Source organism: Symsagittifera roscoffensis, chromosome 1 (assembly GCF_963678635.1).
Source record: "Symsagittifera roscoffensis chromosome 1, txSymRosc1.1, whole genome shotgun sequence".
In the NCBI taxonomy this organism is placed as follows: domain Eukaryota; kingdom Metazoa; phylum Xenacoelomorpha; order Acoela; family Convolutidae; genus Symsagittifera; species Symsagittifera roscoffensis.
The window spans coordinates 62,851,446-62,873,536 of NC_087062.1; the positions used below are offsets into that span (position 1 = coordinate 62,851,446).

The window sequence follows — 22,091 nt, forward strand, 5'->3', positions numbered from 1 at the left end:
GAACGTTTGGCTACTTGCATAGTAACCGGCTATTCTTGTTGTTCCGACTTCGAGGAAAAGGGAATATTTATGATCGTTGCCGTTTTTTAATTCTGTCAATTTTCGCCGATCGAAATAATAGTTTTCGTCAAAATTTTTTTATACTCCATTGAAGGTATCGCCTTCCTGAGTTCAAATTTTGAAAGATATTTTGCCAAAATGGCCATGTTCTGGACTAAATTATGCGCGTTTTGAAAATTAATTCTTTTTCTGAGAGCTTAACGCAAATTTTATATGCGTGGTTAACTATCCCGCACAACAAAATCGTTCCAAATTGAATTGAGGCTAGGTCATCGGTCGTATGAATTTTGTACGAATCAAAGTTTCACACTTTGATATTATTTATAAGGTCCAATATTTATAAGTTTTCAAAATTTTGTTTTCCCAAAAACTATTCGATATGATTTGAGGGACAGTCAGAACATTTAGCGCTTTGCCCTGATATACGAGCAGTATTGTTGTAGTTTGAAAACTTGACTCTTCAAAATGAGTCTAGATGCTCCTGATGAGAATAGACGGTTGTGGCTCGGAGGACTAAATTTGATTTGAAGCTTTTCGACTACCCCTCACAAAATTCCAAGTTTTCAGTTTATACATTTGTCTTACGTGTTATTATGGCTGAATGCGTGATTTAGCGATAACAGATATGAACAGAAAATGTGTTTAAAATAGTTAGTTTGTTTACCATACAAAGTTTCAATAAATTATGGCTTATGTAAAGTTAGTTTTTCAAACTGAATATCGAATGTATGTGTGTGTGTGGGGCGATGAAAAAAAAACTAGGTCTAGTGGTTCTTTGGAATGTTAACAAGTGGATCGAGTAACGGCTTTTATGTTATTAATTGACTATAACACCAGATTTAAAAAACAATCTGTTGTAGATTCAGCGTATTTTGAAGTTCTACGCTCCTCTCAGGAACTATTGAGTTTAAGTCCGGGGTGGTTTTCTCATAGAGTAATTTCGGATAAGGTACACCATCTGTTGTTCATGCTATTTTATTTTCAGCCGGATAGATTCGTGCAACTTTTTAGTCTAATACCGATCCTAATATTACTCTTATATCTTCTCTAGCTGAAACTGTAAATAGTTTCAGCCTTACAATCTATTGTAAGCTTAAGCCATGCATCATGATTGGTAAGTTCTAAGTAATTTACGGTGATATTTATCAAAAATTTAGTTGGATATGTTAAGTACATGTTTTGAACTCGTTACACTATTGAAAGGAGCATTTTTGGCTAATTGATTTGGAAGATCGATCATTACTAATATAAATAGATCGCTGTTTTCATTTCCAGCGAAAGAAAGGAAGATGGGAGGGAGTTTGCAACCCTTTGTTGATGAGGGGCTTACCTTGCACAACTTTTAGAGGCAATTTTTTTGTTAGGCAAAGCCTGTGTTGTTCTGACTCTATCAAAATCAAGCCGAGTTTGATCACGCTGTGAGCTTAGATGCAAATTGAACGATCAGAATATAGAAGTTTACCTACAGGAAGGTCCAGATCGACTTAAATACGAGAAATAACTATCTCCTTCACGTATAGATCATAAACATTCAGTCGAAGAAACAATTGACAATCGTCGATGTAAGCCCATGTGACCTCCAGAATACGAGATTGCTAATAATACAATTCCATAGACATAGTCTATGAATAAATGCTATTCATACAAATTTCAAAGAAATTTGCCAAAAGAATTTCATCGAGTTTTAAAAAAGTTTCAATTGTTTTGGCATAAAAGTTGGCGTATCGTCATAAAAAAAAGGAAAATTTTTTTTTCGCTGAAAAAGCTAGCAAACATTTTCCTTTTATGGAAATTGTATGACTAACTTTTTTGATGGCGAGACCAACTTTTGATAGTGACATCAAAAAATTAATTTTTTGAAAATACTCTGATTGTTTATCCGTTTGTCTCGATAATTTTTTTTTCAAAAATATTTTAAAAAAAAGCCTACTTACTTCTTTTTGAATTGTTTTCTTGAAAACCATTTTTTTGCATAATTTTTAATGCCTTGGAAAAGGCATGATTCATTAAAATTCAATTGAAATAGCAAATATTTTTTGTCAAAGGCATGATTAATTAAAGTTCAATTGAATTAGCAAATAACTTTTGTCAAAACTAAGAATTTGCTCTTTTCATTATATTGTTTGTGTAAAACATCTATTTCCATCATTTCCAACGCATTGTACAGGCAATACTGTTAAGGCTTCGATGACTCCATTTTTGAATAATCTTGGCTTGGATCACATATATTCGCTTAAGAAAACAAACCAAAAGATTTGCAAAAAGAAATTGAGAAAAAAAGTTTTTTTTTCATTGGTTCATAGAAAAAGCTAATCATAAAAAAATCACTAGCCATAGATCTTTCATGCAATTTTCTGAACTTTTTAAATTGCACGAATAAAGTATAATAAGCATGAATTGATCAATTATAATGGATTATCGAGACAAACATAATCCATCATAACCCATTGTAGATATAAAACTCAGACCGCAAAATCGATTAAATTGCCTTTATAATCGATCAGTTTTGCACAAAAAACACCTTGTATTCCATTATAAGGGATAACAATTCATTGTTTTTAGCACAAAATTTGTTTTTTTTTGTCATCATAATCCTTTAATTGAAAGAAATTAGATAAATTAGATTCAATTTAAATAAGTTAAAAGATTTTTTTTTGCTTTGGCATAAACATCGGCATATCGTCATCAAAAAGTTCTTCCGCTAAAATAAGCTAATCTTTTTCATTTTCGCTAAGGAAAATAACATTTTCCATTTGGCGACACCATTTTTTGATGGCGAAACCAAAAAATTCATAAAGTCTTAACTGCTCCGAAATTTTTTCATCAGTCGCAAAAAATTTTTTTACTCCAACAAACACTTTTTGAAAACAAAACTTTCTTAGTATACAAACTTTAAAAGTTATATGTGCAAAACGTAGTCCAGGATACAAAAAAGTGATTGTTTTTCCGTTTCTCTCGATAATTTTGTTCAAAAGCACTCAAAAAGCTTACTTCTTTTCTATTGCATACGTTGTATGCCTTGGGTAAAGCAGGACATATAGAATTAAAAAAGAGGAATCATGAAAAATTTGGCACAAAACTAGAAACAAATAATGACTTCTAATCCATTATAATCAATTATGATTCATTTTAATCCCTTATAACAGTTAAAAACCCATTTTTAGTTTCAGAACTCAATTCTCTTATTGCGAAGAAGTTTTGCTATTTTTGTACGAAATTGGATGCCAGGTCTTTTACAGTTATAACAAGCAAAAACATAAAATTGAAATATGTTCAACAGCCCTATGTTTATCCCCTCCCCCAGTTTTCCACCCAACTCCTCCGTTAAACGCAATACGTAGCAACTGCACTAAACATTAATTGTGATTAATTGAAAATGAAAATCTTAAATCACATCAATAAACCTTCAAAAATGTAATATAATTGATTATAATCTACTATAATGAATTATTTCAATATAAAAATATTAAAATTCAATTCATTTTTAATGGCTTATATATATTCAACTATTTTGTAATTTTAATGCCCGTAAAAATGACAATAAAATCAATAATGATCCATGGGAGCTCGGTGCGGGCGGTTTGCTTACGCTGTCTACAAAATATTTTGATCTGTTATAAACGAAACTTCGCGATGCCCTAGACTTTCGCTAAAAATATTTCCTTTCAAACTGATTTTTTATGTAACAGCTTTTAGTTGATTCAACGAAGGAGTTCTAATGACATTGCCGACAAAGAACTAAGCAATAAAAAAAAGTCGACGTTGAAATGAAGTCTCCAAACTTAAATGCAGATCTCATTGGTCAGGTGGTCTGGGGAAAACAATCGGTGGTAACGTTCAAAAACCGTGTTAAAAAATTTGGTCCCCGTTTTACCAAAAGCTAAGCTCATTTATCTAGATTCAGCTGATCTCAGCAAAAGAAAAGTCACGTTCGTTCTAAACATAGTTAAGTGGGATAAAAATGGACATTTGTTGCGAGCTTTTCTCATGCGCGAAGGACCGAATGGGCGAAAAAACTGGTGTCTAAGAACCGAAGACAAAATTAGCCGAAAGTCAATTTTTAGAATGAAACAATTGCCATTCAGTTAAAATGATTTAAATGAAGCAATACTTTGCTTCTTTCACTGCGTGATTGTCCCAATTTTGCGGCGGTCAATGACAAATTGAAAATTTTGCATATTTCTGCGTTTTTATATTCGGCCAAAATCAATACTCCAGTCCCTGGAAATGTTTACTTTCTTTCCAAATTTTAGATTACTGAAATCTGATTGGCTGATTTTTTATTTTCGCGCATTCGGTCCTTCGTGCATGAGGGATTCCACTACATTTGTCGTCTACAGTCACGTGATGCGCAGGGACCGTGTAGTTTTGAGTTCGCCGCTCTGCGAGCTTCCAATTAAGGTATACATTCGCCGTACCGATGTAAACGGCTACTTGCTGAGTTAAAAGATGATTGAACAATAAGCTTTTGCCAATTCTTTACGAGGCCAAACTGTGTATTTTTGTGAACTGTAAGCGGATTCCGCAACAAGCCAAAACCAGATTTAGGGTTTTTTTACTTATTGCGCCCAAATTTCTTAATTTGGAAACTTTCAATGTATAAATGCAGAGAACAAAAAACTGATAGCACTGATTGGTTTTGTTAATATAAATGCGGCCAGTTTAATCTATAGCCGATTTCAAACAAGGCCGAATTTTGTGAAGGTGATCGTTCTTTCATGGAGTTTTTTTCGGTCTTTTTTTGGTCTGGGTAAAAATCTGCTGCTCTGAAGTAAATTCTAATGGTTAACCATGAGTTCTTGACTTTAGGCCGGTACAAGTATGATATTTAGGTACCTTAATTTTAGATGGGTGTGGGTCCCTAAAAAATGTTCAGGTTTCAAATTATTCGAAAACAAAATTTGCATTTGTTTACATGTGATTTTGAAATTTACGCGAAAATTGCGAGACCCATCTTTCATACTTATTTTTTCCTGGGACCTAACTATCATACTCGTAATGGCCTGTTTGGCTTATTAACAAGTCCATCTAACATTGTAAACAGAACACTTTGAGATGCTGCTGAAATTTGATCAGCTTATTTTAGCCAATCAGGTTGAAACAGTATAGTTTCAGTTCAGAAATATTAGTTTTTGAAGAATCTTCTGAAGGATTGATTAAAGAATACTCCGTAAATCGCAACATTTTCTTTGATTTTTTTGCTGTTTTGGATTTACACAGACAAAGCCAAAACACTGTTTTTCTCAAAATTGCTCCAAAAATTTGCGGAATCCGCAACTGCATTTGCGGAATCTGGAACAGTTTGGGGAATCCACAAACAACAAATAAGCACAAAAATACAGACACAAAATTGTGCGCCTATCCATTGCACAGTTTGGCCTCCGTAATATTTTCAATTAAACTTGAGTTGCCAATCCGCGTTGATCAACTACTTGATTTCAAATACTGAAAAAAAGTGCTCGTATCAAGGCAAAGCCCTGAATATTCCGAATTCATTTTAAAATCTATGAAAAACGAATTCCAAAAAGAAAAAAAAATCATTTTTTTGTGTTTTTTTGAAATTCATCTCCCCACACGCTATGTTAAGTACAGTTGGATGTAAACTCAATTTGATTCGATTTCAAAGAAGGATTAAATCTGCACTCAGGCGTTATGTGCACGGGTTTATTATCCCGAATTAGCCTAACTGGCAACCTTCAAACTCACATAGCCCTAAAAATATATCTATGTGAAACACTTTTTTATATTTGAACTCAAGATAACAAAACGTTTCGACTGACCAAATCATTTTGTCAAAATTTGCTTTGTAAAATTTCGAATCTTTCGAAAAAACCATCGTTAGCACAAATATTCTGCCACTGTCTTCGAAAGTCGGAGAAAATAAGTCTAGTCGTATTCTGGTGAAGCCTTGAATGTTCATTTTTTTAAGATCAATACAGTAGCGTTCACTTTCAGATCTTTGGATAAAATTATCAGAATAAAATGAAAAAAAAAAATTGAAAATTCATCCTCACATCCTATGAAAAATAAATTGATACATTTTATTTATAGCAAAGTATGTTTTCTATTAAATAGCATGAATCAATGCAGTTTTTAGCAAAATTTAAGATGAATTAAATCTCCAACTACAATAATTAGTACGTATCGAGCAATGATTATTTCAAATTGACCAAATGGCAATATTAAAACCCTCATAACATTACAACAAGACTAATCGTGTCACGTCAAAATTCTGAATGTTCTGATTGCCATTTATTTGGTCTATAAAAGTTTTTGATTAATGAAGTTTTGACAAACTGTGAAAGTTAGGCTGATGATATCAAATTTAAAATTGATTCAACTAATGGATTTTTTTCTCATTTTTAGTAAGACTCCTACAATATAATTTAATCGATGGTTAACGCTTGAAACTGGATGCGGGTAGTGCTCCGTTTGGTTGGTTTTTTTCCTGATAAGTCTTGCTAGGATTTTTAAAAAAGCCCAAAAATACATAAAAGTAGTTCATCGCCTCAGTCATTGTTGAGTCATTGGCTGGAATTTGTCTAATTTTGATTTTGCAGAAGATAACAAATTCATCCAGTCTTGTCAATCAAAGAGTAGACGAAGAAAAGGTAGTTGTGTAAATTGACGCTGAGGTTTGAACTCGCGGGAAAGTTTTATTTTATTGCGGAAAAATGGGGCTAAAAACCTGATTTTGCAGCATTAATAAATAATTCAAGAAACTATTTACCATAAATAGAAAAACAGCGGATAAATTATACTTCTAAATATAGACAAAAAATCTGGCACTTTTCTAAATTATGCAAATTATGACTGAAATTATTCAATTAGTTTTAATATATTTAGACCTTCGTGATAAATCATTAAATTTGAAACTTGGAGTTGCTGGCAGTTGTCGAGTTAGGGTGAGAAATTTATAGTTTTACCGTTCAACTTCTGACTTTCGAAAAATGCAAGGCATGCAGTGCTCAGTGTTTTTTTATTCTGCTAGATTTTGACTCCCGTAATAACAATTTTAACAGAACTACACAAAAACAAGTTGAATGAGTTCATGTCTTCGCTAAAGTTTCTTTAAAAATTTCAGTAATAGGCATGTTATTTCCGAGCTCCTTTTAATCTGTTTCATTTGAACTTTTAGAAAACTAAACAGAATATCATAGTTTGGTAAATCTTATAATCAATTAAAAATTACATGGATATTTTTTATGGTTTCCACCGTAGCACAAAAAAATAGCAAACTGCTCGTATCAATGTGAGTACTTAAATCGTTGAATGCATCAATTTATTTGTATTGTAAAAAATTTTCTTGAGAGGAGATAAGAAATTGAAAAAAAAAATTATATCAATACCAAAAATAAAAAAAAATTTTCTTTGATTTTACTAAATTTATAAAAACCAAAAGCAATAATTTGAGGCAAAGCCATCAGTTTCTTTTAACTTCAAAACTGATACTTTTTAGCCATAACTGAATGATTATTTTGAGAAGAAAACTTCAAAATTAATTTTGTCTATGTTTTTGATTCCTCCCAACACGCAATTTAATTTACGAAGTGATTTACGAGTTTTTAGTAAAACTCAGTTAAAACTAATAATAGCATGCTGCATTTCCCTTGAAAAAAATCGGAACTTCGGGCGGAATATTTTGCGGTCTTTTGAAATAACGCTTTCGGTATTAAAGATAAACCACTATAAGCTGCACAACGTTTAGTTCAAATTGACACAATGGGTGACTTTCAAACACTTATATTTGTAAAGCAAAACTGCTCAAACTTCAGGGAAAACCCTGAAGAATCTGACTACTCCCCAAATCTGAGGAAAAAAATGGTAAAAAAGTGCATTTTTCAGTTTTGCCTTCTTTTCATCCCCATAAACGATGTATGAAAAAACAAAGGAATGCGTTTAGCGTCTCGTTTTGTATAAATAGGACCAAATTCAAAATTGCTTGCCTCAAATCAATTTGGAATGATTTATTTTGCCGCTTACGAGTGTTACAAAAATCAACATGACGCATGTTGTTGATTCCGAGTAGATAAAATTGCAATTTTGAAACTCTAAAAACTCCATCACTTTCTTGGAAAATTGAAAAAAACAAAACCGGAAGTTTCTGTCTTTCCTTTTAAGCTTAGCAAAAACTCGTCGAAAAATTGATAAAATAATTGAGATAACTTGATAACTTCGAAAATAAAATAATTTTTGTTCAATCTCAAAATTTTGACATACATTTTTTTCTTTTCCGACACATCATCAAAAAAATGTTGCATTTAATTTCTCGAATTGTATTAATTGGACCAAAAGGCTAGCTTCAATTCAATTTGGAATGAATCATTTTGTCGCTTGAGTGTTGAAAAATTAACGGAAGTAGCAATTACCAAACTCGAATTACCAAATTTTTTAAAAAAATAATGGCAAAAAAATACTTTCAAATTTGAGCTCAGCAAAACAATAAAATTCAGACAAAACTTTTTACAAAATTAGGAAAAAAAACTGTCAGAAAAATGATAAAATAATTTTTAAAAAAAGTTTAGAAAAAAGAAAAAAATTTTATTCAATTTTGATTTTTGCTTAATCTTATTTTTATCTTGGCTTTATTTTTATTCTTTTCCGACATGCTATTAATTATTGTTCCGACTTTCGATACAAAAGTAACGAAATATTTGTGCTCGGGGTGGGTTTTTTTTCTTCAGACAAAATTCGACTTTTTAACTAGCCATTTTTGACGGAATTTTTTTCTATCAATCGAAAGGTATTGTTGTCCTGAGCTCAAATTTGAAAAGATATTTCACCTGTGATCATTTTTTGTAAAGTTACGGGGGTTTAAAGATTGCCATTTTGGCCAATTTGGGATGATTAACACGCGATATATTTTGCGCTATTAACGTGTAAGCGGAGAGTTAATCCGTCTTAGAAATCGTTCCAAATTGGTTGAAAGAAGCTTATTTGCCATAATTGATTTGTTACAAGAAGCGAAATCTATCCTTTTGTACTTTATATGGCGTATGGGGGGATGATTTTCTTAAAAAAAAAAAAATTTAGAGTTTTTTTAATTTTTTTTTTCATTTTGTTTGATTACATTTGATTTTTTAATGTTTTTACTGCTCCATAAACCTTAAAAGGCAGTCGGAACATTCAGGGCTTCGCCCTGATACGAGCAGTTTTGTTACAATTTAAAATGACGCAATTAAGGTCTCGTATCGTAATAATACGGCCAAATTGCTTGCCTCACTTCAATTTCGAATGAATCATTTTGCCGCTAACATTTGTTGAAAAAACGTAGAATGACGCACGTTGTTGATTCCAAGTTGGCGGAAATGGCAATTAACGAACACTAAACATTTTGACAAAAGTTTATGGCAAAAAAGTACTTTCAAACTTGAGCTCAATAGAACAATTCTTTTCAAACAATTAATATAAACAATGGTTACCAAAAATAAATTTGTCAGAAAAATGATAAAATAATTGAAATAGTTTAAAAAATTGAATAAATTTTTAATCAATCTTGATGTTTTTGCTTTATTTTATTCTTTTCCGACACGCTATCTATTATTAAGTTTTAAAGCGACGCAATAAGGGTCTTGTATCGTATTAATAGGACCTAGTTGCTTGCCTCAGTTCAATTTGAAATGAATCATTTTGCCGCTAACGTGTGTTGAAAAAACCCAACATGACGCACGTTGATGTTTCCAAGTTGATAAAGAGCTATTTTGAAACTCTAAAAGTTTTGAAAAAAATTTAAAGCCAAAAGTTGTTTCAAATTTGAGCTCAGTAAAACCATATTTACAGACAATATGAAAAGGCTGTCAAAATCTTCGGTTTTAAGTTTAAAGTTCATTAGATTAAACACAATCCATAGCAAAGATTGTCCGTCACATGACCAAAAATTTACTGGCTAAAAACAGCCGATTCGGTGAAAAAAATTTGATGTAGATCCGCTGATAATTTTTTATTCTGACGGGTTTTATAGATAGTTTTTGTCGTCCTTTCCTTACCAATCTATTCCAAATTGAATGGGGAAAAAATGGTTTCGAGGCAAAATGCAAACAAAATTTTCTGACGACATGAGGGAGCGGTTTATCATTGATGTCTCCACTTTTCTTTGATAATTAGGCCTTGATGATAATTTTGTATATTTTATGACGCATGCTTGCAAATTCATTACCTTAACGCCAATTAATTTTCTTCAATAAAACTTTTAACCTGCTGGCAACCTTTTAAAAAAGTGGATTTTCTTTACATTGATTTTTTCATAACCTCGGTAAGTTGGATGATTGCCCATTTTATAATTCTCAGACACATAATCAAATCAAATCAAATTGAGTATATTGAAATCCAGGCCTAAGTATTTACACTATAACACAAACAATAATTCATTTTTAGTTTGAATAGATTTTTGTTTCGCGAAAACCTCTAAGTACAGGTGGTTTTAGACAAAGCAAGACAATTTTGAAGTATTGACTTTATTTTCTCTCCAATGTTTTAAACTGTTCTGTTGATCAAAACTGCTCTAAGTAGGGTAGCTTTCTTGGGTAGGTAGCAGTAAGTAAACAACCGCGCCTTCATACTTGTCATTAAATAGAAAAGTACTAAATTAACCAATTGAAATCGACACAAGAAAAGAATCGTACGAAATGAATAAATGTTAAGTTTTTATTTTGTACGGTTACTTGAAGGTTTGAAGTTCCATGAATAATAATCAATTATCATCAATTTTTATGGTTTTGTCTCCATAAAACTCTAAAATGATCGATTATAATGGATTACTGATTAATTATAGAACACATAAATTAGAAATCATGCACAATCCATTATGAATAAAAATGGTTTATAATGGTTTATATTTATGATAGTGGATTATAACAGATTTTCATGAGTAAGAGCATAGGTTTTCCAAAACTTTGAAAGTAAATGTTCAAAATTTGAACATTGTAATCGCTAAATAGTGTTGTACATTGGCAACAGCAAAAAGTAGTTTTTGTTTTATTCTTTTTTTCCTTATTGTCCCCTCCACCTAAAAACATCACACTATTCCTACTTCCTTCAGTTACCCCCACCTCCCCCTCCCCCTGCCTACCATATACCGCTTACTAACGTTTACCGTAAAAATATGTAACAAATATTGTTAACGTGAGCCCGTCCCCACGCAGACACACCTTCAACCACCCTGCAGACATTTACGCCCTCCCAAAACATTACGTGGGGGTGGGGTGTGTGGAGGGGGTAGGGTAGGCGGGGGGGGGGGGGGGTAAGAAGTGGGGGTATAAAGGCAAATGGGATGGGGTAGGTTTGTGTATCAATATGGGTGATGGGAGATGGGCGTGTTTAACTTGGGTGCTAAAAATGAGAAGAACTAGGTATTAAGTGTGAGATATACAGGCTTCTCAAAAATTAACAAAGTGGGAGCAAGTTTAGAAAATGATTAGGCTGTGAGTGATGCAGAAAAATCTGCACTTTGGCAGAAGTTTTGGAAGTAACTAATAGAGATTTTAATCCATTATAACTCAATATAATGTACATTAAATTGCTTATAATTGATTTAATTTTTGAAAAAAAAAAAAACGTTTATACTGGATTATAATCGAGTTAGTGGTCCCAGTAAGTCATTATAATCAATTATAATACCAAAATTTTTGACCTGAAAAATTGATTAAAATCGAGTATTATCCATGGAATTTCACTGCGGGTACTGTTTTTTCTCGTTTTGATTGGTTGGTTTAGTCTTCATCTAATGACTAACGAGCCTGACTAAGCGATCGTCTACTAACAAAACGCACTTCAGCTTCCTCGAACCAACCTTAACTAATTACATTTACGATCTGTCGCCATTATCTTACATGCTGTAGTCAGATGGCGTGAAATCCAATACTGGCTTAAGCTAACCAAACAAAAATAACGAAACTCGAAACTTTAAACGCTTTTTTTCGCAAATTGAGTTTATTTTAGAACAAAAAATGATAGTAAAAATTTTTCAGATTTGAATCAAGTAACTCAACATCTTCTCCACTTTTTTGTCCAGGGCCAGGATGTTAACATGATTCTGAGTTTGAAATTGTAGCCAATCACAAGCAAGCTACACGTAACGCTTAAAAAATTTTGTTCTAAATAAATCCTAGGGTTGAGGGTCTTACTTTGATCTATCTAAAGGGAATCTCAAATTGACCCTTACATTTTTGGAAAAATTAGAAGGCTATATGTTTTCCTAGCAAAAATATCTTTTGGCTCATTTTAAGTCAACTTCTTATGCAGCCGTTTTATCTCAAATCTTCAAATAAATGAATACTTTTTAGCCAAAAAAAATCAAATTGCCAAATTAAGTACCAATTTTTTATTTAAAAATTTTTTAAAAGAACGTTTTTCTCAAATATCTGGAGACTATCTGAAAAATAAATTCTTTTAAAAACCTTAATAGTTTTTATACAGATAACAACAACATTTTGTCTAATTTTAATCCAACTTGATAAGAAAGCGTTCAAGGTATTCAGTTTTGTTTATTTTCTCCTGACAGTTTAAATCAGCCCTGTGAAAATATCTTAATCAGGGGCGGATTTAGGGGGGGGGGGGGGCGGACGCCCTTTCCTCCTCAGGTATTCGACCCCCTGCCGACCCAAAGGGTCCCCCCTTTGATACTTTTTCAGAAATCCATTTTTGGCCGACCGACCCTAAAATTTTTCTAAAGCCGCCTTCGGCGCCAATATATACTAACTTTGAGGGGGAGCGCGCGCCAAAAAAAACGCGATTTTTTTGTCAAATTTTTTCAAAAAGTGCCCAAAACCGGCTTTTTGACTGTTTTTTCAAAAACTTGCTTGCGGCGCAGAAATTTTTGCCAAAATAGGGGCAAAACAGTGCTTTGGGAGAGCTCGAAAAATCAATTTGGTCGACCTAAAAAAAAAAAGGTCGTCAAAGTTTTCGAAAATTTTAAAATCCGCCCCCCCCCCCCTCGAGAAAATCCTAGAAAAGTGCATTCAAAAGTGCCGATAACAAAAAAATTAATCGAGTGCCAACTTTTAACAGTTTTGAGACGCTCATCCCTCCCTAATACCCCCCCCCCCCCCCTCCCCCCCCTCCCCTCCCCCTATACTGAGAGATACTTAGAACTGAGAGTAAAAAATGGCCGAATCGAAATAATGGTGTACTAAGCGCTAGTATGTGAGACAAGAGACAGAGGACAAAAGACAGAGTCAAAAATAAAGTTGATTCTTACTCGAAATGAGTTCTTTCACTCTTTGTCTTTCATTAACGGTAATCGTGAAGAAATTTTTGATTTCGCCTTTACATCTAAGGAAAGGCCGCCGCCCATATTGAGTTTCCCTCGAAAACATTTAAATATTAAGTTTTATTTAAAAAGTAAATTATATCCGCTGTTGATTTTTTCCGCCATCTTAAAATAAATCTGGCCTAAATTTAGGTATAATTTATTGATATTTTGAGCTTTGTGTCTGAAAAAAAATTGACAGATGCTTTCATATTAGTTTTCCAGGAAGTACAAATCTATAAGTTAAAGACAAACCATCAGACTTTCAGCTAGTTGCGTCACGCTTTTGGGGTAAAAAATATCTTTGATCCAAATAAATCGACTGTATTCGAAAACAAAACACAGTTTTAATTTGATTTGCTATTGATTTTCTTAGCATTTCCATTGGCACGACTCATTTATTGATCGGCTGGTAATAGTCATAATAACATCATCGTGATCAAACGACAGTTAAAAAGAAAGTCATATTTTGAGTTGAGTAATTGCAGTTCACACCTTTTCATCGTGAAACTAGAAAGCATTTCAGCCACAAAAATCATGACCAATCTGAAGAACTCCAGAATGGGACTAAACAGGAAAGCGAGAGTGAACAGGTCAAAAGTAGACAAGGCTTCTGCGTGGTGTGTCGCAATTGTGCTCTGGGTTTTGTGCTCTTCGGCTGCTCAGGTGGGAGAAATGAAGGAACTAAATGACTCTGTCTGTTCAAATGACGACTACTGGGGGAACATCGATGAAAACCCGAAAACCTTCATGGGTCAGTTAAGTTATAAACATTTTTGGAGTGATTGGAACTTTATCAAACAAAACCTGGGCAATTTCTAACATAGCTAATGTAAGCCATTTAGCTCTAGAGATATCTGATCGTTCGACTAGGAGTTACTAATTGATCTCTGCTTGTTATAGTAAAAATCTAAGCTCAAATATATTTTTTCTAAGTCATCAAATGGAAATTTGAGCTATATAAATTTCATGTTTTCAGCTTGCATACAGAATGTATTTAAGTTTAAGACATGAAGTTTATATAGCTCAAATCTCTTTTTGATAAGCTGCAAACACATTTTTTTGTTTCAATGTTTAATGCACATTGCAGCGCAAATGTTCGATGCAAATGTCACAAAAAATTGTATTTTTTTGGAAAGGTTTTCAAGCGGGGTTTTTGTGTTATGCAGAAGCGTATGACGAAATTATGAATTCGGATGAGGAGATCACAGAGAACTGCGCGGACGTAGTGGACACAGGGTGCAAAACAAAACAGAAGAGCCTCAACAACGCAAACGCATGCATTAATTGTCCTCTAAACCACACAGGTGAGAGAACTTAAGCCATACATATAAGGAGGAAGACAGCTTTTTCAAATATTGTAAGCAGGGGCCTCAGATTTGAGCGTGTAGGGGAGGGGGGCAGATGGGATCGCTAAGGGAATTTAAGCAGAATAAAGACACAAGCAAGCTTTGACTCCCAGACCCGCACTGACAAAAATGGATCAAAATTTGATTTTAGCGTGAAAAAAGAATGTAGAACAAATTGAGATCGATTTTAGCATGAAAATTTATAAAGATTAAATAGAAGAGGAAAAAATTAATTTTATCAAAATAAAAAATCATTTCAAATTGATCTTAAGTCCCAGCTAAAAAAAATTGACCTAAATTGATTTTAAGTCGACTCGAATTCTTTTTTGTCCAGTATTTAGTTGTTTTTTTTCTGGGGGTTTAAAACGGGTTTAAATCAATTTAAATCGATTGCTTTTTCGAGTTTTTCGATTTCTTACGTTTTGGGTTTGTGTTGCAATTATTCAGTGCCAATTATTTTTAGTTTTACATCCATAGCGTCTGGTAGCATTTAGCACAGGGGCGGATTTAGGGGGGGGGGGACGCCCCCCCCTCAGGGATTCGACCCCCTGCCGACCCAAAGGGTCCCCCCTTTGATACTTTTTCAGAAATCCATTTTTGGCGGATCGACCCTAAAATTTTTCTAAAGGCGCCTTCGGCGCCAATATATACTAACTTTGAGGGGGAGCGCGCGCCAAAAAAAATGCGATTTTTTTGTCAAAATTTTTCAAAAATTGCCCAAAAACGGCTTTTTTGACTGTTTTTTAAAAAATTTGCCTGCGGCGCAGAAAATTTTGCCAAAATAGGGGCAAAGCAGTGCTCTGGGAGAGCTCGAAAAATCAATTTGGTCGACCTAAAAAAAAAAAAAAAAAGGTCAAAATTTTTCGAAAATCCGCCCCCCCCTCGAGAAAATCCTAGATCCGCCCCTGATTTAGCATAATAATAAACCAAATATTTTTTAAAATACAAATTTCATTCCAGTTTGGAATAATTTGAATTGCTCGCTGATTTATATTGACCATTTTCTTGATTTGTTATATAAAGGATATGCTGAAATTGATTTCAAATTGATTTTTTGAACAATAAAATTGATCTGCTCATAAGTCTTTTTAAAGGGCTTTAAATGGCTTTCAGTAACATGTGGACGGATTTAAGTAAGATGTAGATGGTTTTAATTGAGTCCATATCAATAGATTCAAGTAGATTTCTTAAACAAAAAACTGATAAACATTTTTCAATGAAAATCATTTTAAATCCGTTTCAGTTTGTCTTTCCAGAAACACTATCGTACAAAGAAGATTTAACCAAGGGAAGTACTTACAGATCTTTACGGAGTTTAAAGCAACAGTATCAATGTATAAGTATAGCTATGGGCAGGTAAGTTGTATCTTTTTTGCGAAAAAAAAGATATCTCAAAGAATTTTTGTATGGTTTCAATTGTGTCATCGTAGTAAATTCCCTTTAACCCAGGTTTCTTTTCCGAGAAAACTAAGAGAAGTACTTTCTGGGTCGAGAAAAGCTAGTCCTCAAACTCACTTTTTCAAATTATCACTGTATTAATGTTGCCCAATTTATTTAAACTTACTTTTACTTTAAGTGAGATTGTCTTATTGAATTACAGAAACCAAATCTTGAAATAACGATACCATCAAAATTTTGAAAATAACAAATACAGTAGAAAAAAGTTTGTTAGTTGTTCTCAGCGATAGGTTTTGTGTTCATACCAGTTTGTGCTTCCTTCAGAGCCACTTGCATTTTTCCATCAAATTGGGTGGTTTTTGATATTTGTTAGTGTCCATGATAATAATTCTTAAATAGGAGATTCAAAAAAGTTTTTCCTTTGGCATCGAAAAACCCTAGTCATCTTCAAATTTGATTTATTGAATTTATTAATAAAAAGGATGATTTATGAATTAAAAATTATTTTTCAAGTTTTTTAAATCTGATCTTTCTAAACAGTTTTGAACTTGAAAATAACCATCAGAAAAATGTCTTAAAAGTTTTTTTCAAAAAAAGGCGGATTTTCAGAAAACAGTTTCGAACCCTTTGTTGACCTTCAATAAGGTTTGTTTGATTGATTATCCGAGGTCTATTAAATTAGTCTTAAGACTGCCGAAAAAGTCTTAACTGCAAGCCAATGTTTAAAAAAAAACAAGAAATAAAACGCTAGTTCCTTCGCTTATAAGCCAGCGTCTTTGAATTCTCTTTGTCTTAACCCAGTCTCATTAAACTCCAGAAATTGGCAACCTCAGTACATTTTCACTTTTTTAAGTATCAATTGTTAGAATCAGAATCCTCTTTAAATGGTTCGGTACCATATCGTCCAACTTCTAGCGTATAACTAATGCGACCGGTATGATTCAATCAATTAACCAAAAAAAAACAATTGTTATGATTTTATATGCCAATTACATTTTAAGATTTTTTAAAGTTAAATTTTATATTCGTGGCTTAATCTTACTAGTTTTTGTTGTCTTTGGGAGATGCTTCAAGTAGGGTTTCAGCGTAAAGCAGTATAGTTTAAAATGAAAGTCGCACTAGTCCCTTGTAAGTCTTTTCTGTTTTGAATGCGTCAATGAATTATATATCAATACCTAATCGAAATGCAATTTTTTTTGAGTGATTAAAGGCATCAAAATTAAATTAAGGCTTCTTTGGACTCAACGAGTATATTAATAGAATACTACTATGGTTCGAAAAAAATTTATTGGTATTAAAAAGGGTTAAAATGTTGGGGGTTATCTTGTTACGGTGTTACGGTGTTATAAAATAGGAGGTCTAAACATAGGGGGTTAAATAACTTAGAGTTAATTAACGTGGGGTATAAGAATGGGACATCAAATTGCTTTTTTTGAACACTGAATTTGTTATTAAAAATTGGTAAAAGTTGGTTGTCGTTTTAAAATGTATCTGCAAGTTTCTTCCACAGCGGTACAAGGACTAACATAACAAATTAGAAGGTGATAGTTTTTTTGGTCAAGATCTTCTTTCTTTAGCCGATGAGAATTAAGTATATTGAACAAGGGTGATTTACTGCCTAATTATGCCGGTTTAAAATTAGAGCGGTTGACTTTCTACATGGTTAGTTTATGGGGAGATTCTGAACATTTTTTAGTATGCGACTGCAAAAAATGTGTGGTGAGGGATTATGATTGCACTCTGAAAACTGGTGTGTGTCGACCAAAACTAATTCCTTATGACATCATCAAAAAATGCAATCAAGACAGCTGTGAGAACGGAGGCCCTGCGGTCGTAATCATTCCGACTGTGTTGTCAGTGGGTTGCTACTGCCATACGGAAGATATGGACAATCAGACTACCAAAATTGACCAAGAAGAACAAAAACAACATCTAGCACCCAAGAAACGTGCATTTTACAGAAGAGCTCTCAATAGAAACTGAGACACTCGCGACACAACGCCATCTGTACCTTGCTACTTTAAGACAAACCAACAAGCAAACACACGAAAAAGCCAACACACCAACGACAAACTTAATTTTTCTTTCATATTTAACACCGCCTGAAACGGCCGAACTTTCAAATCTACTTCTGAGATTAAGTAGAAAAAAATTCTCCGGAAAAAGCTGGATATGGCTGAAAAATGTATACCAAAGGTAGTGACATAACTGAAGTCGATCTGAAATAGAGTTCGATTGATTTGATGTGATTAGTTTGATCATTACATATCCATAGTTTCAAATTACATAATCGTGTCACTTATTTGTCATCAAAACTAACTGAAGTTGCAGGTACAATAATAATTCACCAGCCTGTAATTTAATTATTTGGAAAACTCCTTTGACTTCCGAAGCTGAGATCACGCTCGTTTTCTGAGATTAATCTGAAAGCATTTTTAGAACAAAGTTATACAAAAACAAAAAAATGCTGGAATGAGGGGTTTGAAAAATGTTGACGCGAGATTTTTTTTAGATCAAAAAGCCATTTTGTGTGTTTTGAGCTCCGCTGAAATCCTTAATAGATGGTATTTGGCAAAATTTTCTGAATTTTTTTTCGTTTTTGAGCATACATTGTGAATTGCAGTTTTCGTGAGTTTCGCCGTAACCCTAAAAACTAGTTTACAGTGGCATGGAAGGCGGCTTCCGAAATTTTTAGGGTTATCAACAAGAAACGGCTGTCATAAAATAGTATCAAAAAAGGATCCTTTGGGAAAACTTGGCAGTCAGTACTTTGACGGGGGTGGGGGAGACGGAGTGCGCTGTCGCATCTTTCCTCCGCCTCTTCAGCTCGCAACTCAGAGTGAGAACTCTTGAAATTATTCCAAGAAGATTACGGCTTTGAGGTGACGACTACTAAGACCGCTGCGCTTGTGTTTGAGATAACAGCGCGCAAGTGCTTGCATTAAAAGAAGTTGCTGAGCGATGATCTGAATTTCCTCTTTTTTCATTTGAAGAAATGTCTCGGTTATAAAAATTCAAAATCAATTTACATTTGTTTCAAAAATCTAAGCTGCCGCAATTTAAAATGAAACAAGATTGCTCGTATCAGGGCTCCCTGAATATTCCGACTGCCTTTTAAGTTTTATGGAGCAGTAATAACCTAAAAAATAAAGTGAAATTTTTTTTCTCTAAATTTTGATTTTTTTATGAAAATCATCCCCCCACACGCCATATAAAGAACAAAAGGATAGATTTCGCTCCTTGTAACAAATCAATTACAGCAAATAAGAATCTTTCAACCAATTTAGAACAATTTCTAAGACGGTGAATTTAAGCCAGAGGTAGCTTTCTCATAGAGTAATTTCAGATGAGGTACCCCGTTTCTTCGTCACGCTAATCATATTTTAGGCCGGAGAGATTCGTGCAACTTCCTATTCTAATACCAATATTAATCATACTCTTATATCTCCTAGTCTCAATAGATCTAGCGTATACTGGTAATTGCGGGTTAGGTTTATGGAACTTGTCCAAAGGAGAACAACTGTCTTCTAAAATTTATTTAAATTATTCTGGTGCTGAAACTACAAGTGGTTTCAGCACTACAAACAATTGTCAGCGTTAATTATGGAATATGATTGGTTAGTTAGTAACATTTTATAGGGATAGTTTTATCAATAATGTAAAATTAGAACTGGTTCCACCCATCCGGAGTTGAGAGGTTTAATTTTTAATTTGTTCATTGTAGTGAAGGACGGTTGGAGAGATTTCTTATTTTTCGGAGTTTTTTTTCTTTTGAATAGTTGGAGCAGTGACCTCGAGAAGAGAGGAGAGATTTAGTTGCTACGTAGAAAGGAGAACAGTTGTTCGTGTTCCAGAAGTGGGTCTCGTTTGATCGTGGGTCGTCTTGAGTGATTGTGTCAAGGTTCTAGATTGATGCAATGATGTGTTGATTGCGTATAGCTTGGAGCAAAACTACGTGCAATATCTGTGTGAAGGGCCAAGTGACTAGGATCGGTATGTGAGATCAACATCGAGTTGGCCATTGGTCTTTTTCAATGATTTCCTTTGCTGCGAGGTTGAGTTCATATTTTAAATCCTGTTAGGGTTGTGACTACGGCAACAAACCAATAGATTTGCCATTCCAGAGTTTCAATGTCATCGAGTTTTCATCTTCTGAATAGTGTGGATGATTTATTATGAATTGTTTGTTTGATGGAATGCTGTTTTGTTGAAAAAATGGGCAGTTTTCACAGCGGTCTGCTGTAGTTTTTTGTTGTTCATTAAAGAAAACGGATTGGGGAGCTGGTAGTGGTATTTTTTTTAAATTTTGTTCTTGTAATTGATTTTGATGACGTGTTGTGTGAGGGGGTTTTGTTATTGCTCTATTTATTTTATTTTTTGCGAAAAAATTATAAATGTGATTTGCGAAATTGTTCCTTTTGATACTTTTGTGTGTTTGATAGCCGTGACGTGGTTATTGATCGTCATGTTTGATAATCCATTTGTGAACGTTTTGGAACAACATATGGTTTTATTTTTGATTGAATAGCTGTTTGTGGAAATGGAGTATTCTTATTGTATGGTGCCGTAAGTGTTGGTTTAATAAGAGAAAAACTCTGTTGTGTTGTTGTAGGTTTTTTTCAACTGTTTCTTTGTTTGCAAAACGTGATGGGGTTTAAATAGCTTGCTGTGTAAGACTTCTTTTTCTATTTGGGGATTCTTGTGTAATTATAAATGTTGATCTCAAACTATTCTTTCCTGTTCATTCGTTAACCAATGTGTTATAATTTAAGGGTGTTGCATCAATAGTGAGTGGAGTAACTATTAAATAGTTTTTGTGTACAGAAATTATGGCAATTGTTGCTCTCGAAATATCAGTGGTGATGCTGACAAACAAAAAATGAGATCATTCAGGGTCCCAAATAAAATTTGTTCGATCTGCTAGAATAGTTCCATTGTCTGAGATTTGAGGTCGATTTTGTCAAGCTTAGAGCGAGACTACGTGCTAGATAAAGGTCGACTTTTCTTTGTGAGATCAACATCGAGTTAGCCATTGGTCTTTTTCAAGGGTTTCCTCCGCTGCGAGGTTGAGTCCAAACTTTAAGTCCTGTGAGGGTTGTGACTACGGCAATAAACCAATAGATTTGCCATTCCAGAGTTTCAATGTCATGGAGTTTTCATCTTCTGAGTAGTTTGATTTCTTGTGATTTGTTCGATGGAATTCTGTTTTGTCGAAAAATTGGGTAAATTTCACTGCGGTCTGCTGTAGTTTTTTTGTTAATCATTAGAAAAAACGGACTGTTAATCATTAGAAAAAAACTTTGTTTATTGTAATTTTGTTCCTGTAATTGATTTTGATGACGCGTTGCGTAAGAGGGTTTTGTTAATGCTCTATTTGAATTATTGTTTGCAAAAAAATCGTGGTTGTGGTTTGCAAATTTCTTCCTATTTCGATACTTTTACTTGTTTGACTGTCGTGACGTGGTTATTGGTCGTCAGGTTTGATAATCCATTTGTGAACATTTTGAGGTTCAAATAGCTTGCTGTGTAAGATTCCCAGTTCCACTCGGGGTTTCTTGTGTATTTATAAACGTTGAGTTCAAACTATTTTTTCCTGTTCTATCGTTAGGCAATGTGTTATAATTTAAGGGTGTTGCATCAATAGTGAGTGGAGTAACTATTAAATAGTTTTTGTGTACAGAAAAAGTGGCAATTGTTGCTCTCGAAATATCAGTGGTGATGCTGACAAACAATATATGAGATCATTCAGGGCCCCAAACATAATCTGTTCGATCTGCTAGAATAATTCCATCGTCTGAGATTTGAGGTCGAAAATTCTGTCTTGATTTTGAAATGAAATCTAAATTGTGAACAACGTAGTCTATTATGAACCATGCTAGAATTCGTTATAGATCATGTTTCACATTGTGTAATGTTTCTTTGTTAGTGAGTGTTTCACGAATTGTATTTAGAAATTGTGAGAAAAAGTTAAATTCTTGTGTTACAGTTGAGCTGGTGATTCACTTTATGTTTCTTTTTGTTCTAATATAGATATATAA

General features: G+C 33.5%; 2 protein-coding genes across 4 annotated transcripts in view; one reads left to right on the forward strand and one right to left on the reverse strand.

Annotated features, from left to right (window-relative positions):
- LOC134847372 (transmembrane 9 superfamily member 4-like) overlaps nt 1-22,091 on the reverse strand; it is a 530,188-nt gene that overhangs the window by 89,890 nt on the left and 418,207 nt on the right. The window lies entirely within an intron of this gene.
- On the forward strand, nt 6,912-18,398 carry LOC134856875 (uncharacterized). 3 transcript variants are annotated; one of them, XM_063873170.1, is made up of 4 exons: nt 6,912-6,965; nt 13,833-14,060; nt 14,476-14,613; nt 17,750-18,398. In XM_063873170.1, exons 2-4 carry the CDS (start codon nt 13,844-13,846, stop codon nt 18,034-18,036), a joined length of 642 nt encoding a protein of 213 aa, XP_063729240.1. In that variant the 5' UTR covers nt 6,912-6,965; nt 13,833-13,843; the 3' UTR covers nt 18,037-18,398. The 3 variants fall into 3 exon arrangements, with proteins under 3 accessions (XP_063729240.1, XP_063729241.1, XP_063729239.1); XM_063873171.1 differs by lacking the exon at nt 6,912-6,965 and adding an exon at nt 10,208-10,312; XM_063873169.1 differs by lacking the exon at nt 6,912-6,965 and having other exon boundaries at nt 13,706-14,060.

Bases quoted from the DNA above. Each gene is read 5' to 3' on its own strand.
- LOC134856875 (XM_063873170.1), top strand. From the start codon at position 13,844: ATGACCAATCTGAAGAACTCCAGAATGGGACTAAACAGGAAAGCGAGA. The intron at 14,061-14,475 runs GTCAGTTAAGTT...TGTGTTATGCAG, and splicing joins AAACCCGAAAACCTTCATGG to AAGCGTATGACGAAATTATG. The intron at 14,614-17,749 runs GTGAGAGAACTT...AACATTTTTTAG, and splicing joins TTGTCCTCTAAACCACACAG to TATGCGACTGCAAAAAATGT.